General features: G+C 51.0%; 1 protein-coding gene and 2 long non-coding RNA genes across 5 annotated transcripts in view; 1 reads left to right on the forward strand and 2 right to left on the reverse strand.

Annotated features, from left to right (window-relative positions):
* The window catches only part of HOMER3 (homer scaffold protein 3), a 39,949-nt gene that overhangs the window by 1,592 nt on the left and 20,994 nt on the right, over window positions 1-17,363 (forward strand). Inside the window, exons 1-2 of one of the 3 annotated variants that reach the window (XM_085040461.1) lie at window positions 4,851-5,538; window positions 14,899-15,041. In XM_085040461.1, coding sequence (XP_084896587.1) covers window positions 15,028-15,041 — 14 coding nt within the window. In that variant the 5' untranslated portion in view covers window positions 4,851-5,538; window positions 14,899-15,027. Of the gene's footprint in view, window positions 1-4,850; window positions 5,539-14,898; window positions 15,042-17,363 lie in introns of those variants that run through there. The other 2 variants (XM_085040462.1, XM_085040463.1) reach the window with 2 other exon arrangements.
* Window positions 1,425-3,500, reverse strand: LOC146426119 (uncharacterized). Its single transcript, XR_014846252.1, has 2 exons — window positions 2,928-3,500; window positions 1,425-2,849 (listed from the first exon to the last, which is right to left on the reverse strand). It is a non-coding gene; the product is annotated as an uncharacterized LOC146426119 (long non-coding RNA).
* On the reverse strand, window positions 5,660-10,317 carry LOC146426120 (uncharacterized). The gene is made up of 2 exons (XR_014846246.1): window positions 10,072-10,317; window positions 5,660-6,747 (listed from the first exon to the last, which is right to left on the reverse strand). It is a non-coding gene; the product is annotated as an uncharacterized LOC146426120 (long non-coding RNA).

The raw sequence follows: 17,363 nt of genomic DNA on the forward strand, positions 1-17,363 counted from the left end.
AAATCTGTCTCTGTTTCAGCTACATACACTTTAAAACAACGTTTTGGTTACCAGCCACTAAAAATGCCATTTATTACTCCCAGTGGGGATTGAGAAATCAATGATTTTAATGTGGAATTGCAGGTGTGTGATCAGCTATTCTTCTGTTGTGACTCCACACAACAAGCTACTAGATAAATCACTTTATTTGTGACACAAACTGGATCTCTTCCCTCCGCTTTCAAGTCAGACTTGTCTTTAGTTTTGCATAATTTAGGCTTTAATTAGGCAATCAGTGGGACAGCTGGGGAACCTTCTGAGCCGAGCTGAGCATTGTGCACACATCAAAGTGTTGTCACTCACCAAAGGTGAATTATTTAATTCATCTCTTTATTTGCACGTGAGGCAAAATTAGGTTAAAATCTGGAACTCTCAAAACTTTTTAGTGATTTGTTGATTTGGTGGGAATAAGGCCAGGAATGGGAATTTTGTCTTTACCTCCTACCTAGAATTAAATTCTGAATTTATTTAAATATATGTTTCATTCTGTGAGTTTAAATCCTCAGTTTTCTCTACTTAAAATAGTAATAATTTCAGGAAACAATGTGAGAAAATCTCTTTGCCCTTGGAAACAACTTGCACCTGGAATGTTTTCCCCTGGCACAGTGTGGCAGTTTAATGGGAGCAGAACTTGCAGCCAAGGAATCTGCTGGAGGAGCAGCAATATTTCATGTGAGGATGGATTTTACGTTTGCCTCCCAAATAAACGTTATTATTGCCCCACCAATTAAGCATAATGAAGTGGGAGATGAGGATTTGCACTCCCAGCTCCTCAGGAGGCAGCAGACAAAAAAAAGAATCTTGATTTAAGGCTGGATTTGCTTCATCCTTCTTTCTTGTTGGTTTGGAACTTCTGCAAGGGTCGTTTGTCTCTTCCTAGAGCACAGAAAACTCAAAAACCACAGAGATATCTCCCCAATTATTGCTTTTAAAATCCAAATTCCTTCTCTGGGTGCCTTTTTATCCACATGCTCAAACCACAAGTATAAATTCCTCTCCAAAATGGACACTGATCCACTTTTATGTAACGTTGGGCTTGCCCAATTACAGAAATTAATCCTTCAGCAGCTAATAATACTTAGCATTTAGTGCTTTCACCTTCAGACTCGCTGTTTAATCTACGAATAGCAACTAATTAAGTCTCCCAGAGCCCCGAGAGGCTGCAGCTATCCTCATTTTACAGGGCAGCTTAAATTACTTGTCACTGGCCAGAGCAGCAGCACTGTCAGATCTGCTGCTTCCCCACAACCTCCTGACTCATCTCCCTCCAGTTCCTCTCTTTTCTTCTCTTTTCGCCTTTTATTTAAGCTTTCAAAACACTTCCCACACATTTATTTCCATAATGGGACATTTTTACATCTCCCTCTGTCCAGAAATGTCATGAATCAAGTTAAAAATTGGATTTATTCCTGAGGTGTGGCCACACTTCAGGCCTTGCAGCTCCTCTGGTTAGAGGAGAAAAGTTGAAAGTTCAGCAGTTTTTCTGAGACACTTCTTTCTTCATTTTCAACTTCATGTTCCCTTTTCTTGTTTGGAAAATACCCTGAGTTCTCGACTGGGAAAATCCCAGAACAAAAAAGGTTGTGCTGCCTCATTTTTATCGCCAAAGTTGAGGTTTTTCTAGGCACAAAAAGCTCATTTCCCCCACTTTTCACAAAGCTGTGGAAGGAGAAACCTGCTTGGAAATGGATTTTCCCATTTGGAAGTTTGTGGGAAGACAGTTGCTCCCAGGTTAAACAGGAATGTTTGGAAATTAGGATGTTTTTCCTCCCTTAAAACATCAATGGCTTAAGCTTTTTTTTTTACAAAAGCCACAGAATTTAGGTTGGAAAAGACCTCAGAGATCACTGAGTCCAACCTTTCAAGAGATCACAGTCTCTTTTAGGATTCTTTTTCCTCCCAGGATCAAACAATTCCCTGTTCCACTTCACAACCTCAGCTTCTCGTGTTTCATCTCCAAATATCACAGGGAGAAGGTGAGGGTTGGCCTTGATCCCTGTGGATCCTCCTGCCTCGCCAGGAGTCTCTGATTCTCTAATTCTCTGATTCTCTGCCAGGAGTTGAACTTGGAGAAAGCAAATCCACAGATTATTTGGTCTGAAATACACAATATCTGCATTTTCCAGGGAAGGATGTAAAGGTGAGAACAATCAGCCTTTCCAGGAAGGTGAAACCTCTGGGTGGACAGGAGAATTTTATCCACTGGATGTCTGAAAATCACATCATAACCTCAGCTTCTCATTTTTCATCTCCAAATATCACAGGAGGAAGGTGAGGGTTGGCCTTGATCCCTGTGGATCCCTCCTGCCTCACCAGGATTCTCCAATTCTCTGATTCTCTGCCAGGTGTAGAACTTACAGGAAGCAAATCCACAGATTATTTGGTCTGAAATACACAATATTTGCATTTTCTAGGGAAGGTGTAAAGGTGGGAACAATCAGCCTTTCCAGGAAGGTGAAACCTCTGTGTGGACAGGAGAATTTCATCCACAGGATGTCAGAAAATCAGGAGCTGCTGGCCCAGGACTTGGCTGAGTTTCATTGCTTCCATCAGCACTGCAGCTCTGAGCTCCTCTGGATCCTTCCAGGATTCCTTCACCTAAATTCCCTAAATACCTAAATGGAGGCAAACTCCATGGAAATCAGTGCTGCTGGCAAGTGATGGAAATTGCCCTGCTCACCTTCAGGGACACTCTCTCCCTTCCCACAGCGGCAGGAAGTGCAGATGGAATCTCAAACCCCATTTCAAAAAAATCCTCACAAGGCTGCCAGTTCCTCACTTTTAGCTCAGTTCCTGCTGATCCAATTACCCTAATTTAAATGTGTCAAATAATTAGCTCCTGAGCGAAGCTGGGCTAACAGGTCGACATGAAAGGTGCTGTGCCCTACTTTTGTGGGGTTTGTGGTGCACTTGGAGTCCTTTTGTCATTGCTGGCCACACTGCAGGGAGGACACAGGACATGGAGGTTGGGAAGATGCTCCTGCCAGGATTTCTCCAAGCGTGGTCACCACCAAACCAGGAAAACACAACCCTTCCTTCCCCGCCGTGCCAAAACTCCTCTGTGCTGGCATCTGCTGCCCTGGTGTCACACAGAGCATTGTCACACCGTGGTGTCACCCTGAACGACCCCAAACACGGGAGGGGACACTGGAGACGGGGAATGACACCTGGCTCTGTGAAAACAGCACAGAACGAGAGGAGGGGAAAGGGTGGGAGCAGAGTAGGAGCAGAGTGGGAGCAGTGGTGGTGTCACTTGTGTGTCACTTGTGTTATTACTCATGTTCACACTGCTGGGATGGAATTCTGGATTCCAGGGGTTACAGGGTTCTGGGGGACAGAGAGTTCCAGGGGTTAGAGGATTCTGGAGAGCAGAGGATTCCAGGGGTTAGAGGGTTTGGGGGAACAGAGAGTTCCAAGAAATAGAGGATTTGGGGGAACAGGATTCTAGGGGTTAGAGGGTTTGGGGGAGCAGAGGATTCCAGGAGTTAGAGAGTTTGGGGGAACAGAGTGTTCCAAGAAATAGAGAATTTGGGGGAACAGGATTCCAGGGGTTAGAGGGTTTTGGGGAGCAGAGAGTTCCAGGGGTTAGAGGGTTTGGGGGAACAGAGAGTTCCAAGAAATAGAGGATTTGGGGGAACAGGATTCTAGGGGTTAGAGGGTTTGGGGGGCAGAGGATTCCAGGAGATAGAGGATTTGGGGGAACAGGTTTCAGGGGTTAGAAGTTTCTGGGGGGCAGAGGGTTCTGGAGAGCAGAGGATGCCAGGGGTTAGAGGGTTTGGGGGAACAAAGGATTTCAGGGGTTAGAGGGTTCTGGGAGGCAGAGGATTTCAGGGGTTAGAGGATTTGGGGGAACAGGATTCCAGGGGTTGGAGGGTTTTGGGGACAGAGGGTTTGGGGGACAGAAGGTTCCAGGGGGACAAAGGGTTCACTCCTGCCTACGGATGGCAGCCCAGGGTGGCACCAGCTCCTCTGGTCACAGTGTCACCCCCCGAGGGGACGATAGATGATGATTCCCTCCTCTTGCAAGCCTGCAGCCTCCCTTCTCCCAGGGCATTTTCCCACCTCCTATGTATTCATGGCTTATTATTCATTTTCCACTCGTATAAATGGCTTCATCAAGGAGAGAACGACAAAGAGTGGCCTATCCACGACAGCAGCGTCTGGAGTAAGACTAAAGAATGTGATTTCATGGAATTCTGGAATGGTTTTGCTTGGAAGGAACCTCAAAGCCCACCCAGTTCCATGGGCAGGGACACTCCCAGCCATCCAGGGACAGCCACACCTTCTCCGGGAATTCCATCCCAGCCAGGAATTCCTCCCCAATACCCCATCCAGCAGCGGGAATCCCTTCCCCGGGATTGTCACTGTCACTGTCACGGGCGGGCAGCGCCCACCGGAGCCACCCGGAGCCACCCAAGCCACCGAGCCCCGCCGTGCCCGGCAGGTGGTGCCGCCGAGCCAACCAGCCCCGCGAATAAAGTCGTGAGAACAGCGGCGAAATGTGAGCGGGATGGGGCAGCTGGCGCAGGCAGCGAGCGCCTAGGGCCCGCGAGAGCCGCAGAACAAAGAGCTCGGGCTGCGGAGAGAGAGAGAGAGACGCTTTGTCTGGAGAGAGCTCGGCGAGCAGCGCCTTCCTCCACCCCGAACTACCTTCCTCCACCCCGCAGCGCTTTAATTCACCCAGCAGCGCTTTAATTCACCCCGCATCGCTTTCCTCCACGCCGCAAAACCTTCCTCCACCCCGCAGCTCTTTCCTCCACCCCGCACTACCTTCCTCCACCCCGCAGCTCTTTCCTTCTTTCCTCCACCCCGCAGATCGCCTTCCTCCACCCCGCACTACCTTCCTCCACCCCACAGCTCTTCCCTCCACCCCGCACTACCTTCCTCCACCCCACAGCTCTTCCCTCCACCCCGCACTACCTTCCTCCACCCCACAGCTCTTCCCTCCACCCCGCACTACCTTCCTCCACCCCGCATCGCTTTCCTCCACCTCGCACTGCCTTCCTCCACCCCGCACTGCCTTCCTCCACCCCGCACCGCCTTCCTCCACCCCGCATCGCTTTCCTCCACCCCGCAGCTCTCTCCTCCACCCCGCATCGCTTTCCTCCACCCCGCACCTCCCTCCTCCACCCCATAGCTCCTTCCTCCACCCCGCAGCTCTCTCCTCCACCCCGCAGCTCTCTCCTCCACCCCGCAGCTCTCTCCTCCACCCCGCAGCTCTCTCCTCCAGCCCGCCGCTCCCTCCCATGCTGGAGGGCAGCAGCGCTCCCCGGAGCCGCAGCCGGGCGAGGAGCGCCGGGACTGAACCCGAGCGCCCCGGGCTGCGGGGAGATCCCGCCGGCCCTGCCCGCCCTGCCCCAGCCTTTCAAAGTGAAATTCCGGAGGAAATTTAAAGAGCATCCGGATCCGGAGAAAGACAGAAAGAAAGAGGAAGGGGAGAGATAAATCAAACCCGGCTGGAGGAAGGACGGGAGAGAAGCGACAGCCGGCAGGGATGGGGTGAGACCGGCAGTTCATTATTCTCGCTTTGCTTTTACTATTCATGGCCGCTGAGCTGTTTTTAAAGGAGCGGCGGAAGGAATGAAGGGGTTAACTGGCATTTTGTCCACGTTGCGAGCTCGAGAGTTTAGCCTTTTAATTTAGGGATTAGAAAGTGGGGAATTGAGAGTCTCTGCAACTTCTTGAAATTAACTTGTGTGCAAGGGAAGGCTCTGGTGATTTCTGTGTTGTTTGAAATCCAAACTGGGAGGACTGGAGCCGGGCTGTGCTCACAAACTTCTCCAGAAGTTAAAAATTAAGGATTTTTTTTTTGGTAGTTGTGAGTTCGGCGTTCGGTGAAATGGATCCTTTTTGCATTTCTAACTGGATAAAGAGCTGCTGGAAAACCCCTGATGATTCTGTTCTCAGATTTTCCAAGAGTGAAATAATGATGCATGGATTTTTGGCATGGATTTCGGCATGGAAATAGGAGCTTAGTCTGGTATTTAATTTATGTCCCAAGTCTCAACCACGTAACTTTTAGGACCTGACATGTTGCGAGTTTCTTGTGCAATCAGGGCTGTTTGAAAGCCTCGTGGATCTGCAGGAATCCTGTCAGATAATTCCCTCCAAACGTGGCGTTTGGCAACGCAAGAAAAAATAATAAATAACATTCCTGGGGGTTTGTTTTCCTCGTTAAAATTTTCCTTTTGGGCTACCTAGATCAAACAATCACTCAAACACCGGTTTGAGAAGCAGAAAAGGTAGAAGTGAGGAATCAAAAGTGACAGAAATATGAGTCTGGCATAAACCCTTTGAAGTTGGCAGAGGATGTGCTGATCCAGGTTAAATCACAGTGTCCCTATTTTCCTCCAACTTTGCCTGTGATCTGCAAAGTTGCTGCAAAACTTCCAGAACTGCCAGGAGAGGTTTAACAAGGCCACAGTTTGGGACTAACACTTGTGGATGAATCCTCCTTGCGTCTCCTGCAGGCACACCCAGCAGCTATGGGATTTCTATAGAGGGTTTCCCATGGAAAATGTTGGGATTGCGGCGTCAGTCTGCTCAGAAATCACCGTGTAATTACACTGCTGGAGCAGCAAAACCATTGTTCAGGCAGAGTTTCCACCCAAAATTCCTTATTTCCATTGAACTCCTGAGATTAAAGTGTGGGTTTGGTGGTCATACAGGGATATTGAGCAGCTTGCAGCAGCATTTCCATAACTCTGGCTGCAAAAGAGATTAAAAGCACATTCAGGTTTTTGAAGTTAACTTACAAGTTTTTTTAAACTTATTTTTAAAGCAGGGATTCTGCTTTCATTCCTCCGTGTTAGACTTCTTTGTAATATTCTGATTACATCGTACTCTGGTTTTCCAGGATGAACTCTCCGTGGATTCATCTGTATCCATGGAATTGAGGTGTTGATGTCTCTGAAGGGGACAGTTGGAAATAACCCCTGATCCTGAGGGAAGTGAATTTAGTTACAACCAGCAGAGCCTTCAGCCACCTCCTCACATTTCTCAGTCCCTGCTGATGGAATTGTAAATCATAAATTATAAATCCAGGGAGGTGCTGATGGATCGTAAAACATAAATACAGGGAGGTGCAGCTTGTAATTTGAGCAGCACTGAGTTTATCCCAAATGAACTCACCTACACTGCCACAGAGGCACTGGGAGCTGTCCTTGTCACAGATTGTGGCACTCGGAGCTGTCCTTGTCACAGATTGTGCTCCTGGAGCTCTGGCAAGGACAGGACAGAAATAACAGCAGATCTGGGAGGCTTTTCCCAGGGAAGCTGAGCAGGAATCTGTGCCTGGAAGGACTCCTGTGTGAAAATGCAGAGGCACAGGGAGTTGGACATGTGGAGAAATGTCCTTGGAGCTCCACTTCTCTGGCTCTCATTGTTACTTGACACATTTTCTGGGATGGATAAAGAACTCCTGAGCTGCAGCCTGGCTCTGCTGGGTGTTTTAACTTCTAATTGCTGCACACACTGCTAGCAGTTTGGTGTCCCAGGAACACTAAATTCCCATTCCTTGCTGTTGGTGTCCCAGGAGTTGTCCCAGGAAAGGAGCAGGAGTTGTCCCAGGAAAGGGAATGAATGCTTTGTGGCCACCCAGCCGAGCTGCTCCATGGATCTGGGGCTGCTTTCCCAAGGAAAAGCAATCCCTGAGCGTTGGAATGTCCTTGATCCGTGCCCCGTGTGTGTGCCTGACCTTCAACAGGAGCAGCTCGGCCAGCCTTCCCTCGGTCCGGGAGACAGCTGCTTCTCATTCCTGAGCTGAGCCCTGCCGGGATCTCCTGGGGATCGGGGCAGGAAAAGGGACAGCAGCCCCAGCGAGATGTTATTCCTGGAGCTGCACCTCTCCAGCTCCCTGCCCGGCTGGGGGGACAAGTCTGGCCTCCCCAATCCCCCCTGGACACTGCTGGTGTCCCTGCATTGCCACCAAGGTCACAGTGAACAGGAGGACTGAAAATCCTGGTGATTAGGTTTGGCTGGCAATCCATCCTGCCAAACTTTGTTCCCAGAGTTCAGCGTCCTGGGGTGGAATTCTGGAATGTCCTGGATTGAAAATGACCCACAAGGATCAGCAAAGTGCAACTCCAGGCTCTGCGCAGGACTAGGATGAGGACTATCCAGGCACACCCTGCAGCCAGAGAGGCTCTGGAGGGGTTGGAATTTGGGGGGAAACACAGAGAAAGAGCTGAGGATTGTCTCTGATCAGCCCACACTTCCCCAAACAGCACTGACAGACACTCAGCAGCTCCTCAAACTGCTGAGGGGAGATAAAAGGAAACCCAACAGACAGCCCTGGAGCAGGAGGAGGAGGAGGAGGGGAGGAGGAGGGGAGGAGGAGGAGTAGTTTGGTTCTCAGGCCCTCTCTGTGCTCCAGCCCTGTTTTTTGGAATTCTGGGCTCTCTCTGAATCCCAGCCTGGCCAAACCCTCCTCAGCCCCTGGCTGGTGCTGCTGGGGGTTTCTCCCCCAGGCTGGGCTGGGGAGAGCAGGCAGAGCCTGGCCCTGGCCCAGCTGGACTCAGCTGACTCAGCGTGGCCCCGGGCTAGCTGCCAGGGCCAGGCACAGCTCTGTGCTGCTCACATGCTCCCAGTCCCCTGAGAACACACACTGCCCTGGGGACAGCCGGCCAGGAAACCAGAGCTGCATGGGGAGAGGATTTTGGGGGAGCTGCAGGGGAGATCCACCAGAGCCGCTGGGAGATCCCAGAACCATGGAATTGGGGTTTCCAGAACCATGGAATTGGGGTTCCCAGAACAAAGGAATTGAGATTCCCAAAACCATGGAATTGAGGATCCCAGAACCACGGAATTGGGGTTCCCAGGACCATGGAATTGAGGTTCCCAAAACCACGGAATTGAGGATCCCAAAACCACTGAATTGAGGTTCCCAGGACCATGGAATTGAGGTTCCCAAAACCACGGAATTGAGGATCCCAAAACCACTGAATTGAGGTTCCCAGGACCATGGAATTGAGGTTCCCAAAACCATGGAATTGAGGATCCCAGAACCACGGAATTGGGGTTCCCAGGACCATGGAATTGTGATTTCCAGAACCATGGAGTTGAGGTTCCCAAAACCATGGAATTGAGGATCCCCAAACCAGAATTGAGGTTCCCAGAACAAAGAAATTGAGGTTCCCAGGACCATGGAATTGAGGTTCCCAGGACCATGGAATTGGGGTTCCCAGAACCATGGAATTGAGGTTCCCTGGACTATGGAATTGAGGTTCCCGGTTGGGTTGTGGTTGGGTCCCAAAACCACTGAATTGAGGATCCCAAAACCACTGAATTGAGGTTCGCAGAACCATGGAATTGAGATTTCCAAAACCATGGAATTGAGGTTCCCAGGACAAAGGAATTGAGATTTCCAAAACCATGGAATTGAGATTTCCAGAACCATGGAATTGAGGATCCCAGAACAAAGGAATTGAGGTTCCCAAAACCACGGAATTGAGATTTCCAGAACCATGGAATTGAGGATCCCAGAACAAAGGAATTGAGGTTCCCAGAACCACGGAATTGAGATTCCCAAAACCATGGAATTGAGGATCCCAAAACAAAGGAATTGAGATTTCCAGAACCACGGAATTGAGGTTCCCAGGACCACGGAATGGTTGAGAGTGGAAAAGAGCTCCAGGAGTGAATCCAAGCTGTGCCTGATCCTCTCCTTGTCCCCAGCCCAGAGCACTGAGTGCCACATCCAGGAATTCCTCAGACACCTCCAGGGATGGTGACTCCAAACTTCCAACTTCTCACCACCCTTTCCATGAAGGAATTCCTGCTGATGTCCAACCTGAGCACAACTCGAGGCTGTTCCCTCTTGTCCTGCTGTTCCCTGGCTGCTCCCTCCTGTCAGGGAGTTTTGGAGAGCCAGAAGGATCAGATTTTTTCTGTCTGCTTTTCTCTGTGGCTGCCAACGTTCCTTCATCAGAACAGCCTCTCTTTTTTGGGGTTAGCTCCTTGTGGCTCCCAACCACCATCCCAAAAGCTGCCTGTACCCCGGAGGAAACACAACCCTGATCCCCAAGAACAAACATTCCTGCTGAGCTGCTGCTCTGTGCTTTCTTGGGAGGCAATTCCTGGTTTTCAGATGCAGGGGATGGCAGGCTCTGCCAACACGCAGAGCAGAGTGGTTGAAGTGATTATCCTCTGCATCCAAGTGCACAGAGGCGCCTTTCCCTGACAGGGAAATGGATGTCCCTGCAAAGAGGAGCTGCAGTGAGTGAGTGAGAGAGAGAGAGGAGGAGCAGGCTGGGGAGCAAACAGCACGTGGATTTCCTAGAGATGAACCCCAGCCAGGAGCACCAAGCAGTCAGTGAGGGCTCAGCCTCCCCAGCACTTTCCTTAAAAGTAGTAAAAAAACTTTATCCCAATTCTGTTCACTCTTTGGAGTGCTTTGAGTTTGGATTCCCCCTCCAATTCTCCCTTAAAACTCGTGTCTGGGTCTGAATCCTGCTCTGCTGTCACACAGCTGGAAACAGGACAGAAATACTGATTTAAATTTGGGCAGTGATGCTCCAAAAGCTTCTCTCAACATCAGGTTTCTCCTCCCTGCAGGTGAGCAGGAGAGTGTGAGTAGTTCAGGTGCTAAATGACCGTGTGACAGGCAGGCAGACAGAGCTGAGGGGCGAGAACCACTGAGAACAAACAAATAGAGCTCAGTGGGAAAAATCTTGCAAGAAAATGGAGAACAGGGACAAAGCACGAGTCAGAGGCAGTCAGGACAACCCTCCCCACACCGGGGCAGAGCTGTCAGCTATGAAGATCTAAAGGCAGCAATAAAACCCTGATTTCTTCTCTCTGTCTCCCTTCTGAAGAGATCTGCAGGGCAGAACCTCCTCCAGCCCTGCAGCCCCTCTAGGGCTGGCCTCTCCAGGAGGAGGTGGCTCATCCCTGGCCGTGCCATCATCCCCGGGTTATTTGAGAAGGTCCCACTCAGGAAGAGGCCCCTGACCCCGGCCAGGACACTGAGGGACAGCCCGTGTGACATCTGTGTTCAGATTACCCAGGCAGGGCTGCATTTAGTCCTCTCCAGACTCTGGCACCTCCTGTGCCCACTGCTCCCCTCCGGGCAGAACTGCTGAAGAGCCCCACTTGATGCCATCTGTCCCTCCCTGGCACGGGCTGTGCTGTCACTGTGTCACCTCAGGGTCCTGGCCAAGTGTCACCGTGTCCCCACCTGACAGGGTCCCTCATCCAGCCCCTCTGCCCATCCCTGCTCTGCTGAGACCGTCAGTGAAGAGGACAAATAACGATTTGCTCTCGTGAAATAAGCAGCTCTTCATGAGGAAATCAATCGGGAGGCTGTGCAGAGGGAAATCATCTGCCATCCGAGGTGGAAATGAGAGCAGCGAGCAGTTTGACATCCTCTCCTAATGACCACTGAGTCAGCCTCGCCAGGCAGGGAGCAAATGGGGAGTGATTGATCCACACCCTGCTTCCCTGTGAGCTCCCCAAGCATTCCCTGCGACCTTCCCAGGCTTTCCTGCAAGGAAGAACACACAGGAGACGTTTGGGGCTTTGCTCTGGCAGCACCTGGAGCTGGTGAAGAACACCTTTAGGAACAGGGAAATGAGTTAAACCATCCCTTTTTTCCTCCATAAAGGTGAAGAACACCTTTAGGAACAGGGAAATGAGCTAAACCATCCCTTCTTTTCCTCCACTAAAGGTAAAGAACACCTTTAGGAACAGGGAAATGAGCTAAACCATCCCCTCTTTTCCTCCATAAAGGTGAAGAACACCTTTAGGAACAGGGAAATGAGCTAAACCATCCCCTCTTTTCCTCCACTGAAGGTGAAGAACACCTTTAGGAACAGGAGAATTAGTTTAACCATCCCTTTTCCTCCACTAGAGTCGAAGAACCCATTTAAGAGCAGGAAAATTACTTAAACCATCCCATCTTTCCCTTCCTTTTGCTGCTGGCAGAGTCTTAGTGGATATTCATCTGGGACAAGTAATTTTTAATCTCTCAGGGGTTGTGGGATATTGAATTCTGCCCTTCCCCCTGCGCTGGGAGCAAAGCTGGCAGCGCTGAGCCCTGGATCCTCTCCAGCTGCCATCAGGCACTTGCTGAACACGTCTGTGCCTCAGCCAGATCTTTGTCCTTTCACTCATTCGCTTTGCTTCGCCTTAATCATCTGCGAAGGCCAGCCCTGGGGGGATGTAAATGGCTTTATTTCCACGTGTCCTTTTCACTGCATTGTTGTGGGAACTCCGGCTGGGAGGGGATTGTGCTGAATCCGCTCAGAGCGCGGGGACAGAGGGCTGTAAGGGGAGAGAGAACATGACAGTTGGACTCCCAGCCACTTGCCGGGCTATTTTTAACAGCTTTGTGGTGTTTTGGGAAGCGCAGGGGAGCAGCTCGGCCTGGGTGCTGCTCAGATGGAGCTCTGGCTGTCACCTCCTGGGTGTCACTGAGCACGTCCAGCTCGGTCCTCTCCTGCCCGAGGCGCTGGGTTGGGTCAAACCCTGCCGTGGGTCTTGAACGGACAGAGTTGGTTTGGATTGGAGATCGTGGGAAAAGTCTTCCCTGGGAGCGTTTTGGGAAGGAATTCCTGGCTGGGATGGAATTCCCAGAGCAGCTCTGGATGGGATTTTGGGAAGGAGTTCCTCCCTGGGATTGAAATCCCAAAGAGCTCTGGCTGCCCATGGATCCCTGGATGGGATTTTGGGATGGAATTCCTCCCTGGGATGGAATTCCCAGAGAGCTCTGGATGGGATTTTGGGAAAGAATTCCTCCCTGGGGATGGAATTCCATGGGATTGGATGGGGTTTTGGGATGGAATTCCAAGGGGTTGGATGGGATTTTGGGATGGAATTTCTGGCTGGAATGGGGCTGGGATGGAATTCTGTGCGATTGGATGGGATTTTGGGAAGGAATTCCTGGCTGGAATTGAATTCTCAAAGAGCTCTGCCTGCCCCTGGATCCCTGGATGGGATTTTGGGAAGGAATTCCTCCCTGGGATGGAATTCCATGGGATTGGATGGGGTTTTGGGATGGAATTCCTCCTTGGGATGGAATTCCAAGGGGTTGGATGGGATTTTGGGATGGAATTCCTGGCTGGAATGGAATTCCCAAAGAGCTCTGCCTGCCCCTGGATCCCTGGCAGTGTCCAAGGCCAGGCTGTCCCACCTGGGACACTAGAAGATGTCCCTTCCTGTGGCAGGGGTGGCACTGGACGAGCTTTCAGCTCCTTCCAACCCAAACCATCCTGGGATTTTACAGGAACCATCTGATGTGTGAGATAGAAGCATTTTCCATGCACTGACCCAGTTGTGAGATCTCTGAGGTGAGCTCTGACATCTGCAGCCTTTCTGGCTGTTCTCCCCTCCGGGTTTGCATCGCTGCTTTTTGTTGTTCTCCAGCGAAAGAGTTTGCTTTAACCTCGTCAGCCCTGCGAGTGCTGAAATGCAGGTTTGCACAACGAAATTCCTGTGAGAGTTTGTATCATTTGGGGACAGTTTGTATCGTTTGATGGATTTCAAAATCCCAACAAGCAAACAGATAAAGACTTTTATAGACTATCAGGATGGTTTGAGTTGGAAAGAAGCTTAGAAATCATTTCATTCCACTATCCTGGGGTGCTCCAGCCTGGCCTTGGACACTCCCAGGGATCCCGGGCAGCCACAGCTTCTCTGGGAATTCCATCCCAGCCAGAAATTCCTTCCCAAATCCCGTCCATCCCTGCCCTCTGGCAGTTTGAAGCCATTCCCTGTGTTCCCTCCCTCCAAATGTTTGGAAAAAGTCTCTTTTTTCCCTGCACTGCCACAGGAGCACAGACATCTCCGTGCTGTCCCCAAGCAGAGCACGCTGGGGACACCCAGCTTGGCACCAGGTCACCCCATTTGGGATTTTGGGGACTGTCCCATGGATGGACAGGGACACAGGGATGGGATTGTGGATACAACCCCATGGATGGACAGGGATACAGGGATGGGATTGTGGATCCAGCTCCATGGATGGACAGGGATTGTGGATATAACCCTCTGGATGGACAGGAACACAGGGATATGATTGTGGATATATCCCCAAATATGGACAGGAACATAGGATTAGCATTCCAGGTACAACCCCATGGATGGACAGGGACACATAGAATAGGATTGTGGATATAATCCCATGGATGGATAGGAATACAGGGATAAGATTGTGGATATAACCCCATGGATGTACAGGAATAGGATTGTGGATATAACCCCCTGGATGGACAGGGATACAGGAATAGGATTGTGGATATAATTATCCCCATGGATGGACAGGGATACAGGGATAGGATTGTGGATATAACCCCAAATATGGACAGGAACACAGGAATAGGATTCCAGGTACAACCCTATGGATGGACAGGGATACAGGGATAGGATTGTGGATATAACCCCATGGATGTACAGGAACATCCTGGATGGACAGGGATTGTGGATATAACCCCAAATATGGACAGGAACACAGGGATAGGATTGTGGATATAACCCCATGGATGGACAGGGACCCAGGATTAGCATTCCAGGTACAACCCCATGGGTGCACAGCACCATCCTGGATGCACAGACAGCCCAGGAATAGCTGCTGTGCCCAAGCCCTGCTCTCCAAGGATCATTTCCAGCAGGCAGCAGCATGACTGGAACCACTGGAGCTTTCCAGGCTCCTCCATGGCTTTCTCCCAACAGCTGCCCTGCTGCCAGAGGGAATTGCTCCAGTTGCTCAGCTCACCCAATTATCTCCCCTGACAGGGAGAAAAAAACGTGTTGGGTGGTGAGAAATGGCTGCAAACGAGGAGCTCTGTGAATTCAGGGCAGGCTGACAGTGCCTGGCTGTGTCTGTGCTGCATGTGGGGAATAACAGCTGGACTTTTCCATCGCCAGGGAATGAATCCCTGCGGAGAAAACACCACCAAGGAGCCTCAGAGCAGCTGAGAGACGCCCGAGGAGGAGCTGCTGGAGGAGAGACACCCACTAACCTCACAGCCTGTAGCCTCTTGTCCTTACTAACAAATGTCAACAGCTAGGTAATGTCCTCAATGAGCCTGCAATTTGGGGGTGCAGGGGCAGAAATGTGGATTTTTCCTGGGTGTCAAAGAGAAGTGGTAATCTGTGTAAAAAATGGAGTTTGAATCTCGTTTTAAAAAGCAGGCAGAGTGGTTGTGGAGACCCTGGTGCTGTCACTAGAGATGTGAGTCAGGCTGTCACCTGGGAACAGGCTGGGAACTGGGAGGTGGGAAGGCAATAAAATATTCCCTGCTAAGTTTTGGGGTTGGATTTGGAAAGCACCAGGTGCTCTGGATAGATGGATGGGACAGACTGTTGGTGGCAGCTGGCAGGGTTTGGAATGGCATTCTGCATTTGGGGAGCTCCACAAAGCAGCTTTGTGCCCTGCAGCTGCCAGGGGAGGTTTGGGGTTTTTTCCAGCACCTCAGATTTCACTGGTTTGGGTGCAGAGTGTGACCAGAGTTCAAGCAGAGCCAAAGGAATCCCCTGAGCCCTGCTGCACCTGGGCTGCTGTGTCAGGGAAAACATTCCTTCCTGTCCCTGCGGCGCTCGGGTTACATCCTGAGCCCTGGGCTGCAGCATCTCTGCTTTCCCCAGGATATTCCTGGCTCCAGAATCCCAGCAGAGCTGAGCTCGGGGTTTGCTAGCAGCAGCTGCACGATGGGAGGTGAAGAGTTTCCTTGAATTCATGGAGGGATTGCTTTAATGCTGGGATGTGAGGCCTGGGGCAGGATGTGCTTCCCTGGCTGAGTCAGGGAGGAAGGGCTGTGCTGAGGGGAAGGAGCTGTTGGTGCTGACATCCCAAACACATCCTGAGTCTGTCTGTCCATCCTGAATCTGTCCATCCATCCAGCCATCCTAAATCCGTGTGTCCATCCTGAATCCATCCATCCATCCTGAATCCATCCGTCCATCCAGCCATCCTGAATCCGTGTGTCCATCCTGAATCCATCCATCCTGAATCCGTCCATCCGTCCATCTGTCCATCCTGAATCCATCCCTCCCTCCCTCCTTCCCTCCCTCTATCCATCCTGAATCCATTCTCCTTCCTTCCTTCCTTCCTTCCTTCCTTCCTTCCTTCCTTGCTCCCTCCCTCCCTCCCTCCCTCCCTCCCTCCTTTTCTCTCCTTTTCCCTCCATCTCCACCCTGTAGATATCCTAGAAAACAGAATTAATACAGCAGCCTGAAAATCCTGTTCTCGAGGAAGCTGCCATGAGCTGAGCGCTCAGGGATGGTGAAAGAAAGCTTCAAATCAGGCTAAAATTAATCAAACCCCAAACCCCAACCCTGCCCAGTGGCTGTGCTGCGAGGGACAAACAGCTGTGCCCCAAATAGGGGATTTTGGGGCCTGTTTGTGCTTTTACCTTGAAATTTCCTGCCTGTCCTTGGGTGAAAACAAAACCCAACCTGAGGGCAGAGCCTGGAATGCCCTTTGGAAGAGTCTGAGGTGTGCAGGAGAGGAGAAAATCCAGAGGAAGGTACAGCTCTGTACCTGTGGTGAAACTCCTCCGTTTCTGTGCCAAGGGCAGTTTCCAAGGCCAAGGTCGTTGGGAAGTGAGAGCTGCTGGGATGGTGGGGAAGGAGGAGACAAAAACAGCCACGGGCTTCTCATTCTCCCAGCCATCAGCCAGCACTCTAAAACTGGGCTGTGGAGAGATGTGGAGAGCTGGAGGACAAACCCAGAACTGCTGGGAAAATGGTTCCTGGGAATGCTGGAGAGCTCAGGCAGTGCCTGCCCTGGTCAGAGGGTGTGAGGTGACAGCAGCAGGGACACTGGGGAGCTGCTGGGGGGTGGCACTGGCACCCCGAGGACACTGGGATAGAGGGAGCAGCGGGAATGGTGTCTGGGATAGAGGGAAAGAGCAGTGGGAATGATGTCTGGGATAAAGGGAGCAGCAGGAGTGATGTCTGGGATAAAGGGAAGGGGAACAGCAGGAATGGTGTCTGGGATGGAGGGAAGGGAACAGCAGGAGTGATATCTGGGATAAAGGGAGCAGCAGGAATGGAGTCTGGGATGGAGAGAAGGGAGCAGCAGGAGTGATGTCTGGGATAAAGTGAAGGGGAGAAGCAGGAGTGATGTCTGGGATAGAGGGAAGGGGAACAGTGGGAAGAGAGTCCAGGATAAAGGGAAGGGGAACAGCAGAAGTGATGTCTGGGGTAGAAGAAAGGGGAGAAGCAGGAGTGGAGTCCAGGATAAAGGGAGCAGTGGGAATGGTGTCTGGGATAGAGGGGAAGGGAGCAGCAAGAGTGATGTCTGGGATAAAGGGAACAACGGGAATGGAGTGTGGGATAGAGGGAAGAGGAACAGGAGGAGTGATGTCTGGGGTAGAGGGAAGAGGAGC

Source organism: Lichenostomus cassidix, chromosome 28 (genome assembly GCF_008360975.1).
Source record: "Lichenostomus cassidix isolate B80296 chromosome 28, HeHo_3.0, whole genome shotgun sequence".
Classification (NCBI taxonomy): Eukaryota; Metazoa; Chordata; class Aves; order Passeriformes; family Meliphagidae; genus Lichenostomus; species Lichenostomus cassidix.